At 38.6% G+C, this 14783-nt stretch overlaps 1 protein-coding gene across 2 annotated transcripts in view; it reads right to left on the reverse strand.

The window, feature by feature from the left end:
- The window catches only part of LOC149230455 (transcription elongation factor SPT6-like), a 66353-nt gene that overhangs the window by 48467 nt on the left and 3103 nt on the right, over positions 1-14783 (reverse strand). For both annotated transcript variants that reach the window (XM_089378962.1, XM_089378963.1), the window contains exons 2-8: positions 6481-6606; positions 2764-2844; positions 2444-2570; positions 2273-2360; positions 2032-2188; positions 1748-1880; positions 1344-1617 (exon numbers count right to left, since the gene is read on the reverse strand). In XM_089378962.1, coding sequence (XP_089235088.1) covers positions 1344-1617; positions 1748-1880; positions 2032-2188; positions 2273-2360; positions 2444-2570; positions 2764-2844; positions 6481-6514 — 894 coding nt within the window. In that variant the 5' untranslated portion in view covers positions 6515-6606. The remainder of the gene's footprint in view (positions 1-1343; positions 1618-1747; positions 1881-2031; positions 2189-2272; positions 2361-2443; positions 2571-2763; positions 2845-6480; positions 6607-14783) is intronic.

Genomic DNA, 14783 nt, shown 5'->3' on the forward strand with positions numbered 1-14783 from the left:
TTTTTCAAAATTTGAATACGTGTTTTTTGGTCCAATTTATTTTTCTAGTTCCTAGTTGTGGGGTCAACCACTTCGATCGCCGGTCCAGTTTTGGGGTAAACTGCTTCGATCACTGGTCCAATTCCTATTCAAGAAGAAAACTCCCTAAGAATTAAGAAACAAGGTGATCATGGAGTTAAGAAACTGATGCAGATCTCCAACTCCAAGGTATGTTAGAAAGCAAGTCTATGAAGAAGAATCAACCCAGCATTTAAAGTAATGCTCTATAACATCAGGGAAAATTGTTATAATGTACAAATACTTTGTATTGTTCACATTCTTTCACAAATATAAGGGAAGCTTTACCTTTGTAATTACTAATTGCTTTCTTATATAAAACAATATTGTTGTCCCCTCTTGGATAGTGTCAAATTTTTACTGACAACTTGCATCAAATGTCCTAACCTCACATACCAATTGATTTCAAAATGTTTTATTTTTAGGAGTATTTGTTACAAATTGTGTGCATTTAAGGAAAGATGCCATGAAACCTGTTGATGTATAATGACAATCTATCATTCCAATTAATTTCAGTTTGTTTTATTTGTTGGAGTATTTGTTACAAATGGGGTACATGGAAGAAAGAAGCCATGAAATCTGTTAATGTATAATGACAAAATGGGCCCATAACTCAGACATTTTGATAGATATAGATTGATACTATTAGTCTAGGAAACTCCCCTCATAAGAAACCTTAACATATATTCTTTGAGTTAGTCTTCAGATGAAATGTGTGTTGCCATTATGTATTGTTTTTGGGTTGAAATAATTATCTTAAAGGTGGAGACATGAAGAGAACAAAATGGACAAATAGTTACATGGTTTTTGGCTTTTGGAAAGACAAGAATGCTGATTATTGCTACAATGAAATATAATTCTGTCCAGACATATGAGGGTATCTCCGTCTATTGTTACACAATGGTTAATGGAGACTTATGCAAAACTTGCTGAACCTTACCAAATGTGGAGTTATATTTCAGGTTTGATGGCAAAATAATATAACAAATGATAATTCAGTGTGGATTAAAAAAGGTTAAGATACCACTGGAACTATCCTTTAAGTTTACTGCAATTGGTGGCAGTACATTATTTAAAGTGTGTATGTTTCAGGTTGAATGGGGGCAGAACAGCCCTATATTGATCCCTATTCACAGGGTTAAGGTGAACAGAAGGAAAAAATGGAAAACTATGGCATAAAATTCAACCACCACACAAAACCAATTGACAAGGTGGCAAACATAGACGGAATGAGTATCATGGAGGAAAAAGAAAATACTATCAATAAGTTGTGCATTTATACATACTTGAAACCGTTCCGGCACATCGGTTTCCCGAATTTGATCATCCTTTGCTGTCATGTACTTCTCTGCCAAAACGCTTGGCTCAAACTCATCCTCCAGTCTCTTGAAACCTTCATCGTCTATGCCGTCTGCACCATCCACACCCTTTGCTCTCAAACCTTGCTTTCGACGGGACAAAAGTTCATCAACATCACCAAATATATCCTGAGCTTCTTGTAAAGCTGAAGATGAAATCCCCGCCGCTTGCCTGGGCATTCTTTTCTTTGACTTCTTCCTCCTTTTAATCAAAAAAAGATAATAATTCAGGTTGGTGAAAATAGTAATACAAAATAATATAGTTGCCAATATATAAATTTTAAAATAAAGGCTTCCTCAAAAGAAACAATGGAAAACATCCTTGAAAATACCTCACAGGTAGACCATTTTCATCGACTTCTTCTTCATCGACTATGAAATCTGCCATCTCATCTTCTTCTCCCAAGTCCTCCTCCTCTTCTTCTTCGGGTTGCTCCTCTTCTGCAACATCTTCTGGGGGCACTCCTGAAATTTGAAAACAAAAATTTTCATGTTAGAGGAATGATCTCATCCTGCCAAAATAATTAGGGCTTCTCCCAATTGATCAAACAAAACAAGAGAATTAATTAACTGACGGAAAGAGCTAGCCCCAAGCAATCAACAGATAATTGCCTACCTTCATCATCACCAAACAAGCTACGCTTCAATTTTTCTTCAGCAGTGGAACCCGTATGACCACCTTCTTCCAAGTCATCCTCATCAGAGAAGCCTGTTTTTTCCTCAACTTCAGCATTCCTTCCAGCTTTCTTTAGACGCTTAAATTTCTTGCTACCCTGTTTTGCACCCCAAAACATAAAAGTTAGTTATTCACTATCACAACACAAGAATGTATCCTAAATTGCCATGGGAAGACTTACAGACTTAGGACGGTGGAAGCCAGTAACATTGGCCTCCTGCAGCAACTCATAATCATCTTCATCAAGTTCATAGTTTTCTTCGTTGTCCCTATACACAAAAACAAATCAATTTGGTTTGAAGTCATGTAAAGTCAAAATAATCCCTCAAACTCTGCCACAACAAGATTATACCTTTTTTTCCTCTTCTTTTTCTTTGCCTTCATCTCTTCGTCACTGCTTTCTTTCACTTCTTCCTCTTCCTCCTCTTCAACATCATCCACTATGAAACCATCTTTCTCATACTCATCTTGCCCTTCCTCTGCATTTTCCATGAAAATTCTTTGTAAAAGCTTTCTTCTTAAAATAATTCTTGATGATAAAGATGCTAGCACAATATATGCCTGGAAAAACTAGTAGCAGTAACCCTCGATAATGGCAGATCATTCAAGGTATCTATGAACATTGAAAAGGCACACAGATAGATAACAAATGGAAAAGCAACATAAACATACCTTCAGCTTCTTCATCATCCTCCTCATCACCAGCTGCCTCTGTATCATGAGCATCCCTAACTTCCTCTTCTTCATACTCCTCTGGAACAAAATGCAAAGAAATGCCCAAGCTAGGATTAGGATCAGATTAGAAAAGAAAATTGAAAAAGGAAGAGGCCATGTCAATCAAAAAAATCAGAGAAGATGTCATACTTGAACACAAAACCTTACAACACAGCTAGTAATAAATAAGTGAAAAGAAACAATCTATTCACCATATTCCTTGCCAAAAATTAAATAAACCTGCCTGCTAAGGTCGAGCTTGGAATAAGAACAACTCCTAAAAATAAGCTAACATGTTTGACAGTTTCAATCAAACATCATAAATAGCTAAAAATAGATGCAAGAGCAAACTAATTTGTTTTGGAATTAAAAGTTCTAAAAAGGACTTGAGTGCTAGATGTCACTGTAATGTTTCATTGTTAACCAAAGGGTACCGATCAAAGCTGTGAAAATTAGCCGAGCTAGCAGGTCACTATAAACAAACAAAATAATCATTTCTACAGCAGGGAAATTCAATATCTCACGAAAGCTAGCTAAACCGTATAGCTGAGCAAGCAAATTATCTGCAGTACTAGCAAAAAGACAAAAGGATAATCTTTAGTGAAAACAATGCCCTCGAAATAGGAAAGCACCCGCTCACAGACAGTTTTAACCTATCACAGCTTCTAAAGTGTTTTCTATTTCAAATTTACCATTAATATCTTACTTCAGTTTTGTAAAATAAAATGATATATAAATTTTAGGAGAAGTCAAATATTGTTTATCTTTTCCTCTTGTATTCCACTTCTCAGTATCTTACTTTCAAGTCTCCCTCTAACAATGCAGTGTTTAATTATATTTCCCCTAGGTTGATGCTTGTACCTTCTCCATTTAATTTATGAACTCTAGGCCTCTGCAACATAAGCTTTTCCATAATAAAGATCCTCAAATATGTTCCTATAGCAGAATTCAGATTGCTTATTTAATATGAGGTTTCTCTATTTCTGATCTTTATCAGTTTTCCTATTTTGAATTAAATCATCCAATTCTGATTAAAATTTGGTTGAGAACGTGTGTATCTTCGTCTTCATATTCCCATGTAAGTCCATTAACTCCAATGGTAATAGGGTCCATGGAACATTTTGCAAAGGAAGATACATCTTGGATGACTGAAACCTAAAATGGGTTGGATGAACCTGATAGCCTATTTGAGCTAGCGCAGCTGCACAGATCAGCAAACTGCAGTATAAAATCTTCATCAGTGCACTGAGAACGCTGGCTACTAAGCAGAGGTTTCCACATGCTCTGAGGGTCTGAACAAACTTTATAAATGGATCCTGAATCACAAAGACATTAAGACATATGTGACACTCGCATACCCTCGTGGGGTTTTTTCCTGGCCTTTGACCTAATTCTGGTGTCTCTTGTTATTGTGGATTGTGATCTCTTCTTTCTCCTTACTGTTCATTTAATTTCTGAAGTGTGATTACTTGATGAAGTGAATTGAATTGCAAAGACAGCATAATACATACACAAGTAATGCCGTAAAGTTCAGAAATTCTCTTGTACTTGGTTTTTCAACAAGATGCTCATATGATTAAGCAAAACCTTGAGAAAAGGTTTGAACCCCTAAGAATATGATCCCTGTCAGCCCTTAATAGATCCAGGGTTTAGATGGATCTAGGCTGTTTTTATTAAAGTTTTGTAAGGTCAAACATTTTTTATTTTACTACTTTATGTTTTTACTTTATTTTTCTTTGTAAGACCAACATTTATGTTTCATATGTTACATTACACATCTCCCCCACCTAGGCTGTAGGAAGCACCTCCCAGAAGCAAGGGGCCTAAAACCTATTTGTGAGATTTCTCCATAGCATGTGGCGAATGATCAGCAAACAATGCATGTATGACAAATGCAAGGCCAACAACCACTCCCAAGTCGAAACACATAAAACCAAGCCTCTTGCAATGTTCCCTTGATTTTCCATAAATAATGTTTTGAGATACATTTACTATCCAACATCCTGGCCTGGAGAATGAGAATCTTTCAAACAAAATACAACAATCAATTCACCAGTCACCAGAAACTCAATGACAACCATCTTAGCTTACAGTGACAAAATGTATAGCTTGGAAACAGTGATTATGAAAGGGCTCAACAATTGAACTTTGGTCTATTTATGCACTCCTCACCTTACAGGACAACCATAGTCAGGGAGGCGACAATCTTAAACAGGAAATGGTCCTTTACCAGTTTCTACAGGTTACTGTCAATTGTAAAGCTGTGCAGAAGAAAAAGTAAGTGAAACCTTTGTTGATCAAACTTCCGTTCAATGTAATCATGTCAAAGAGATATTGTTCATAGGGTTACTCTCACTGAGGCCTCTTGTTCATGAATGTGGTTAAGACATATTGGATAAAACAGGGTCATTTAATCCAGCATTAACAGTCCACAGAAGGTTTTCAAATGAGGATGCATCTTTTCTGGTAAAAATCAGCAGTGGTCTAACTGGGTGATACATTCAGGTACTTTAGTGCTATAAGGCACATTCATGTGATAACTAATATTCTGACAACCACCACATGACTCACTCTTTACAAGAGGTAGTTGTTAGTCCTTAGTTGAGACTTCGGGCAGTTTCATGAGAAAAAGTTTGCTCCCGCTATTTTCTTCTAGTAAAAGACAATTGGGGTTGGTTCTAAACTCCATTCCGCAGTCATGCGTGTAAGGGCACAACACACTTTAATGCTGCTCTGGGGGTTATTGTGAAGGCATCATTTTTTTAGAGTTGCTGTAAAATTTTGGTCTTTATAGTAGTTTCTGCCAATGTTCTGAGCTTGTTAGCTATTTTATGCACAAGTATAATTCCTATACTGACAATAATTCACAGTTATCTTCCTGTATCATTTTTTTAGAATTACTGCAAATTTTTTATCTTTATAATGGTTTATGCTGTGTTCTAAGATTGTTGGCTACTTTATGCACAAGTATAATTACTGTACTGACAACAATCTACAGTTATCTTCCTGTGCCATTTTTTCTCCAATTGTTTTGCCATCTACTGTCTTAGTATTCTTCTAGCAATTTCATCCAACTATTTTTTTCAGATTTCTCAACAATGATCCATGATGCTTCGTAAACATTTCACATTTTCTATCAAGTTTGGATCTTCAGGCAATACATGAGTGTCCATGGCATTACTTTTCTATCAAAACATTCAAATAGTTAATGTGAACATATTAAATCTTCAGTTTTCTACTGTTCAATAAGGTTATTTTAGATCAATATCATGTCACTCTAAATTTCAAACATGTTGGAGTATAACCATAAAGTATCATCAATCAAAACTTTGGCAATAAACTTTTATGTTGATCACAGTTACACTGCTTCTTCATCTTCTGTTTATTATTGAAGAATATTTCAAGGAGAAAAATGGATAATCTTCTTGGAAAAGCATTGCCGCTTTTTCATTATTATTTATAGTTTACTCAATTATACAGCATGTTAATTTTCATGTTCACAGTTTATGAGTGCCGTTACCAAGTCTGAATAGTGAAAACGAGAAAGAATGTTTCAACACAAAACAAAGGCAAAAAAATCTGGAGCATACCTTCATCATCTGAAACAAGTCTGAATAGTGAAAACGAGAAAGAATGTTTCAACACAAAACAAAGGCAAAAAAATCTTGAGCATACCTTCATCATCTGAAACAATATTTCTCGCACCCATGGTGATTGATTAGTCTAGAGGGAGGTGCAAAATCTGACAGCTCCCAGCTTACAGGATTACTATCATAGAACCTCAGAACTAAACTTCTCAACCTGGAAAAAGTCAACAGATCAGTTTCTTAATGTTCCTGGAAATACCATTAGTGCATGTCCAACACAATTCAAAGATTCTGATTTAAATTGTTTGCAAATCATGTACATTTAACACTAAACCCTTGTCAACTTAGACAAGAAATTCCAAGACAATCCCCAGTTATCCAAATCACATAAAACCAACAAAATACTCTTAAAACATAAATAAATCAACCTAATAACAAACAAATACCAAAGTTTAAAACACTGCCAAAATAGTTTAAACTTTGATATGTCAAAACAAACTCATCCCAGCAGTTGTCAATATGTTTGATATTCATCCCAACAAGACCCTCACAACCCCAATATAGGAAGTTACAAAAGAATCCAAGTTCTTTAAATCCAAAAAATTCAACAATCCATTACTAAGAAACCGGATTTCCTTCTTTTTCCTCAGTTTTTGTGCCTAAGAATGCAGCCTGCTGAAATAGAAATATACCCAGAGAATCAAAGTCAAATGCTGCCCAAAAATTCAAAATCAACACTAGTCAATGCTGGTCAAACTGCAGAAATTTCTGAGATTTTCGGCCCTGCAATTCTGTCTAGTAATTTCATCGTCCTTGTGCCACACCTGGGAGGGAGAGAATGCCCAATGTTGTACTAACCAATGACAGAAGGAGAGAGAATGTGTGACTCGTGAGTGATGAAGATGACAAATGAGGTGAGAGGTCACTTGCATTTATACAATTTGTTCAGTGAAGAGTCACGTCCATTGGGCTTGATGAGCCTACATGTTGATGTGGCCAACCTGAACAATTTGCACATGTGGGCATAAATTCAAAAACGTACTTCCGCCTGTCCAAATTGGATGATCTTTATATCAATTTTGGTCCTCTCAAAAAGAGGAATTTAATGCAATCATAATCTCCATCAAATGAGTTGTTCCAAGGTGGAAGTTGGCCCTGGTTTCCAAATTTAACACATCAGCTTCATGGTGTCTTCCTTGAATGGACCAGTTTTCTTGAAATCAATGGATGCACTTGAAAATACAAGGATGCACAATATATGGGTGAGTTGTTCATTAAATTTATTGAAGATGTAGGTGTTGATTCTTGTGTGCAAAAAATTACAAACAATGCACCTGTTTGCAAGGCTGCTAGCATGATTGTGGATGCTAAATATCCACAGGTATTTTGGACACCTTGCATTGTCCATTCCCTGAATTTAGCACTTAAAATTATTACCTTTGATGTGCCTTGGATTGGAAGTGTTATTGAGGATGCACATCATATCTACAACTTTGTACAAAATCATATTAATGCCCTCACAATCTACAAGGAGTACACCCATCTATCATAGTTGAAGATTGCAGATACGCGGTTTACCTCTTCATTCAATCATGTTGAAGAGGTTGAGGGAGGTTAAGACTGCTCTTGGGGCCATGGTTATTTAAGACTTTTGGTCTTTTTGGAGAAAGACAGAGCAAGTAGCCTCAAAAAGAGGCAAGAACACAGTGTTAGATGATGCTTGGTGGGAGAGGGTATATCTTACCATTAAAATCATAGACACTATCATTGTTTTGCTACGATTTGCAAATACAAACCAACCCATCCTAGGAGAGGTTTATGAGGGATGGGATTCCATGATAGAGTCTGTGAGGACCATTATTTTACCGAGTGTCCTGACTCCTGAGTATGAGACATCATCGGAGGCCTTCTTCACCACCATACAAGATATTCTTGTGACATGTGGGACAAGAATTGCACACCTTTGCATTGTTTGGCTCACTCATTGAATCCAAAATACCACAGCCATGAGCGGTTGAACGGTAGACCTTCCAGCAGATTCCCTCCTCACATGGATAGTGAAATTTCAGAGGGGAGGAAGGATACATTGAAGTGGATATTTCAAGATAGAGCATCCCTTCATGAGGTGTTGGATGCCTTTACAGAGTTTCCACTAGCACTGGGCAATTTGCAGGCTATGATGTGATTAGAGACAGGGGCTAGGAAGACCTATTCTTGTTGGGCAACTCTGTTAGTTTATGCTGGCATCTGAAATGCTCTAGCCTTGAAAATTGGTGAAGAGGCTAAGGCAGATGAGTTCTAAAGAACCCAGAAACCGTTTGATGAAATTCCACCCAGATTGTATTTTATTAAAATAATTAATATTTTTAATGAAGTTCCTAAGTCTAAACTTAGGGAAATTAAAATATTAATGGGTATTAATCAAAGTATGGGAGAGATTGATCTAGAAGGCGGATCAATTCATGTTTTAATCTTAGCCGTTGATTAGAGACTTAATCTCGGTCATTGAAGACTTAACAGGGAAAGTAGAAAATGGAGGCCTGGGGTTCATTTGGAAACACAAACACACACACAGCGAATTGATCTAGAGTTTGATTTCTGGGGCTAGGACGCTGAGAAATTCGAACTAAGTGATGATCAGCAACAGAGGGGCAGAGAGAATCCAGAAGGACTTTCCAGAGAGACGGAGAGAGCTTGCAGAGAGGCAGCACAGTAGCTGAAAGAGCTAACGCAGAAAAGTTGTCTGTCACCCAGAATCCAGAACTGTCGGAACAGTCGAAACTATCAGGAACTGCTAGGACAACCGAAACTGTCGGGAACAGCCGGAACTGTCAGGAACTGTCAAAACAGCCGACGAAGAGGCTGCGCAATAGTCGAGAGAGCTGACGCATGAAATTTGGTTGTCACATATAATCCAAAACTGTCGAAACAGCCAAAACTAACGGGAACTGCTAGAGTAGCTAGGAGAGTTGGCGCAGAGGTCAGAAGAGGTGACGTAGGGCTACCACAGAGCTTGAAATGCTAATGCACGGCGATTGCAGAAATAGTCAGGGTTAGCCAGCCTTGTGCCGGATCAGCCGGAATTTTTTAGGGTGAAGTGAGGTAAAACTCACTCAAATTTTCCACAAGTATTTTCTTTGTAAAGGATTGCTAGATGAGCACCCTACATATGTATTCAGATATTTCTCCTGCATAATAATAAACCCTCAAAACCACTGCACCGGTTTTCCCACATTGGGTTTTTTCGGGGAATATTGTGTCAAAAAATAAGTGTCCTATGTATCTTGTCCTTTGCTCTGTTTTTTGTTTCATGAGATCAAATATTTAATTAGTGTAGATTGCAAAAGTAATTTGCTTTACTATTCAGAAGAATAACTTGATGAATGTAATTTAAAAATCAAGTAGGTGCAGTAGATTCAGATTTCAGATTTGTTGCAGTAGGGGTCCCTTCAAAGTGTAGGAATTTATGGTATCAGAGGATTGATTTTGAAACACGAAGAGTAGATCCAATACTGAGCAGTGAGGCCGAAAGCTGCACTTGGCGGCAATTCAAATCCCCTTGAAGGGATTGCGCAAGTCCATGCCGGGAAGCAAATCCGAGGAAATCTCTCTCTGAGTGAGACAACAGAGAGGTACGATTTTCAGTTCGTGAGTTTGCAGAGGCAAAGGAAGTAACACAGGAACCTCAGCACAATGCTTGAAGGGCGCAATTTCTGTCGGGACAGAAATCCGCTGGAAAAGAACGAAGAAAGCAACGTAGCAATGCTAAGGAGTAACTAGAGGAGTCAGTTCGACAGTTGGGTGATATGGCATCGCATAAGCTCAGAGATCAAGACAGGTTGGAAGGTGCTTCCAACTATGTCATATGGAAGACCGAAATCTTAGTTGTTCTGGAGGAGAACATGATCTCAAGGCCTACGTCAAAAGTGTTGTAGTTGTTCCCGCTGACAACGATCAAAAGAATAAGTACAAGGCTGAGCAATGGAAGAAAAGAGGCTCATTCTCGATGGAGTTAGAGATCATGTGGTCTCACACTTGCAAGGCAAGGATACAGCAACCGGAAGATGTGGGAAGCCTTGTCTTTATATGAAGGCTCTTTCGAACAACAGAAGATGTATTTAGAGCAAAAGTTGCAGTGGACTTTGATGCAGAAAGGAGAAGGGGTGAACCTCTATCTTCAACGTCTTCAGGACACCAAAGACCAGCTTGCTGCAATGGGGTCCACTCCTCAACCAACCGCAATGGTGAGGATAGCCCTGAATGGAGTCTAGGATAAATGGGAAGTTTTCATCCAAAGCATATTGGGTGACTCTTCAACAGTAGGAGCTAAGGAGGGACCTAGTGAAGGTCAACCTCAATGGCAGCAGTGGGAGTGGCACAAAGACGAAGTAGGAGAAGAACAGAGCTCTAGCATCGAAAGGGACAACAGAAGTAGAAGCAAAAGAATGACATTTCGAAGGTGAAATGTTTCCGATGTGGCAAGATGGGCCACTTTGCATCCCAATGTCCTTTGAAGCAAAAGGATAAGGATGAGAAACATGATCCTAAGGCTACTCCAGCAAAGATTGACAAAGATGACATTGTCATGAGTGCCCACACATCTCCAAGAGAGGTATGGGGAGATATTGAGTTGTAGTCAAGAGGACTACATGTGGGCAGGATCCTTGAGGAGTCCACCACTTGGCTCATTTCATTGCTACGAGAGCCCAAGATTCAGCAGTAGCAAGATGGACATAGTGCCAAATGATGCAGTGGATTGTTTGGAGAGGCAGATGCAATAACCAGAGACCAGAGACTGATCAGTGCAGAGCAAGGTTGGCAGCAGTGCAATTGGCACAGTTCAGAAGTCAGCAGCAGCGCAGAAGATTCAGAGGGTCAAAATCAATAGTAGTGCGATTCCAACATTCATTGTATTATGTTACACAGTTAAGTTCAACTAATTTTGGATGTTTTTCAGTTGCTTCCCTCAGCAACTGAGTTGCAATACAGATGCAATGTTAGCAGTGGCAGTGCTAGCAGCATAGCAAATGCAGCGTTAGAAAGGGAGTTGTAGTACAGATGCAACAATGGCAATGGCAATGTCATGGGTAGCATTACAATAGCAACAGTAGCTCAATGTTGGTGGCAACAGCAATGCAAAAAAGAGTAGTGCTTCAGAAACAGAGCAACATGCAAGTGGACATTGTTGCTAGAGCACTTTCCTCGCTAAGAGGGAATGTTAGTTTTTGGTAGCATCAAAAGTGCTCTAGCCTTGAAAATTGGTGGAGAGACTAAGGCGCATGAGCTCTAAATAACCCAAAAACCGTTTGGTGAAATTCCACGCAAATTCCATTTTATTAAAATAATTAATATTTTTAATGGAGTTCCTAAGTCTTAACTTAGGGAACTTAAAATATTAATGGGTATTAATCAAAATATGGGCGAGAATGATCTAGAAGGTGCCTCAAGTCATATTTTAATCTTAGTTGTTGATTAGAGACTTAATCTCGGTCATTGAAGACTCAACAGGAAAAGTATAAAATGGAGGCTTGGGGTTCATTTGGAAACAGAGAGAGAGAGAGAGAGAGAATTGATCTAAAGTTCGATTTCTGGAGCTCGAAAGCTGAGAAATTCAAACTAAGTGATCATTCAGCAGCAAAGGGGCAGAGAGAATCCAGAAGGACTTTGCAGAGAATACTAACAGAGAGACAGAGAGAGCTTGCAGAGAGGCAGCGAAGTAGCCAAGAGAGCTGACGTAGAAAAGTTGTCTGTCCCCCAAAATCCAGAACTGTCGGAACAGCCGAAACTGTCAGGAACAGCCGAAACTGCCGGGAAAGCTGACACAGAGGCAACGCAGAAACGTTGTCTGTCACGCAAAATCCATAACTACAAGAACAGTTGAAACTGACGAGAACAACCGAAATTGTCGAGAACTGTTAGAACTACTGAGCAGCCAGGAGAGCTGACACAAAAGGCAGAAGAGGTGACGCAGGGCCGGCGCAAAAATAACCGAGGTTAGCTAGTCTAGTGCCGGATCAACCGGAATTTTGTCGGGTGAAGTGAGGTAAAACTCACTCAAATTTTCTGCCAGCATTTTCTCTATAAAGGATTGCTAGATGAGCATCCTAGGTTTGTATTCAAATATTTCTCTTGCATAATAATAAACCCTCATAATTGTTGCACCGGTTTTCCCGCATTGGGTTTTTCCAAGGACTATTGTGTCCAAAAATAAGTGCCCCCTATGTATCTTATTGTTTGCTCTGTTTTCTATTTCATGAGATCAAATATTTAATTAGTGTAGGCTACAGAAGTAATTTCCTTCAGTATTCAAACGAATAACTTGATGAATGTAATCTAAAAATCAAGTAGGTGAAGTAGATTTAGATTTGTTGCAGTAGGGGTTCCTTCAAAGTGTAGGAATTCACATTGAGGATACATTGAGACGAATATTTTAGGATAGAGCATCCCTAAGAGAGGTTTATGAGGGATGGGATTCCATGATAGAGTCCGTGAGGACCATTATTTTACAGAGTGAGTGCCCTGAGTATGAGACATCATCGGAGGCCTTCTTCACCACCATACAGAATAATCTTGTCAACAGGTGGGACAAGAATTGCACACCTTTGCATTGTTTGGCTCACTCGTTGAATCCAAAATACTATAACCATGAGAGGTTGAATGATAGACCTTCCCTCAGATTCCCTCCTCACATGGATAATGAAATTTCAGAGGGGAGGAAGGATACATTTAGGCAGATAAAGCATCCCTTGATGAGTTGGAGGATGTCTTTACAAAGTTTTCCGTTGGCACTGGGCGATTTGCAGGCTATGATGTGATTAGAGACAGGGGCTAACAAGCCCGATTCTTGTTGGGCAACTCATGGGGCAACATGGCCTCCTCTACCGCAGTTAGCCATGAGGTTCCCCTCTCAGGTTACTTCATCCTCTTGTTTCGAGAGGAATTGGAAAAAAATATGGGAATTTGTATAGTGTGAAGAAGAGCAGGCTTGGGCAATCCAGGGCAGAGACAATGGTGTATTGGCACACCAACCTTCGTCTTATTTACAAGTAGAGGGATAAGTGGTTGAGGGGAAAGACAAAGATGTCGAATGTCTTTCCTGATGATATGGGTTTGGTCAACAATGTTGAGTAAGCATTGGCTAACTTAATGAGTCAGTGCTAGAGCCTGCCCCCTTTGAATCTTGATGATCGTGATACTCTTGAGGGGTCATCCTCCACACCAACATATGCAAAGATTACATTGAATATAGAGGAGGAGGATGCAAAGGAGAGCAGTGGTGACCATGACAATGATGTTGATTTTGATGATGATGATTGATGAGCTACCTACTACCTTGTAGTTGTTTTGTATTTGTTATTTCTATTTGCCATTGGCATTGCTAGTCAGGAGTTCTCAAGACTCAGTAACTATGTAACACATTTTGATTTTGATGACTTGATGAGAAAATTGTTGTTTCTCGTCTTTCTCCTATTGGATCATTGATGAATCTGCCACGATTGTATTTGTATGTATAATATTACAACTTACAAATTTACAATGTAGAAACTAGATCTATGTCTGAATTTGTATCATGAATGAGAATTTGTGTAATATGAAATCATTGAAATATTTATTTAATATTATCTATCTATATATACACACACACACACAATGTAGAAACTAGATCTATGTCTGAATTTTGTATCATGAATGGGAATTTGTGTAATATCGTACGTGTGCAGTTCCAGGGGGTCTACTTGCCCCGTGTCAAACACTCAAATTTCCGTGTCCCGTGTCCCGTGTCCCCATGTCAGGAGACTTACATTCACTATTATTCAAAACACAAAAATCAGCCTATGCATCAAGACCCACATGTAAAACACTGCCAAAAATATGTAAACCTTGATGCCTCAAAAAGCTCAAATCCTCAAAAATCTTGGGTTTATTTCATATTCAGCACACCAAATACATCATGGACGATGAGGGGGTACTAGAGAGTACAAGAGCACTAATCATTGTTCATTTGGTGATCTTTTGATATATTTAAGATAAGGGGTGCCGCTGGTGGTTCGGAAGCAGCTCAGTAAACTAGCCATTATTAGTTGCTCTTAAAACCATTATTAGTATGTACAGCCTAAATGTATGCTCAGTCGATGGGTGGTTGAAGGTGAAAATCTAAGTGTTCATCCCAACCCGACACTAAGCAGGCAAGCCTCCTACTTCACATCCAACTATCTTTTCTGGGAATAATATATTCTATTTTCTTCTATCATATTTGTTGTATCTCTTTCAGAGAGAAGGAAATTAAGTTGCAATAAAATGAAACTTCTTCAAATTTTACATGTATCCAACCAATTTACTCTTAAAAAAACTCAGAAACCAGCCTAATAAATGAGCCAAATGGTCAACTTG

Source organism: Pinus tabuliformis, chromosome J, assembly GCF_031772625.1.
Source record: "Pinus tabuliformis cultivar Carrire ecotype Pingquan chromosome J, CPIR1, whole genome shotgun sequence".
In the NCBI taxonomy this organism is placed as follows: Eukaryota; Viridiplantae; Streptophyta; class Pinopsida; order Pinales; family Pinaceae; genus Pinus; species Pinus tabuliformis.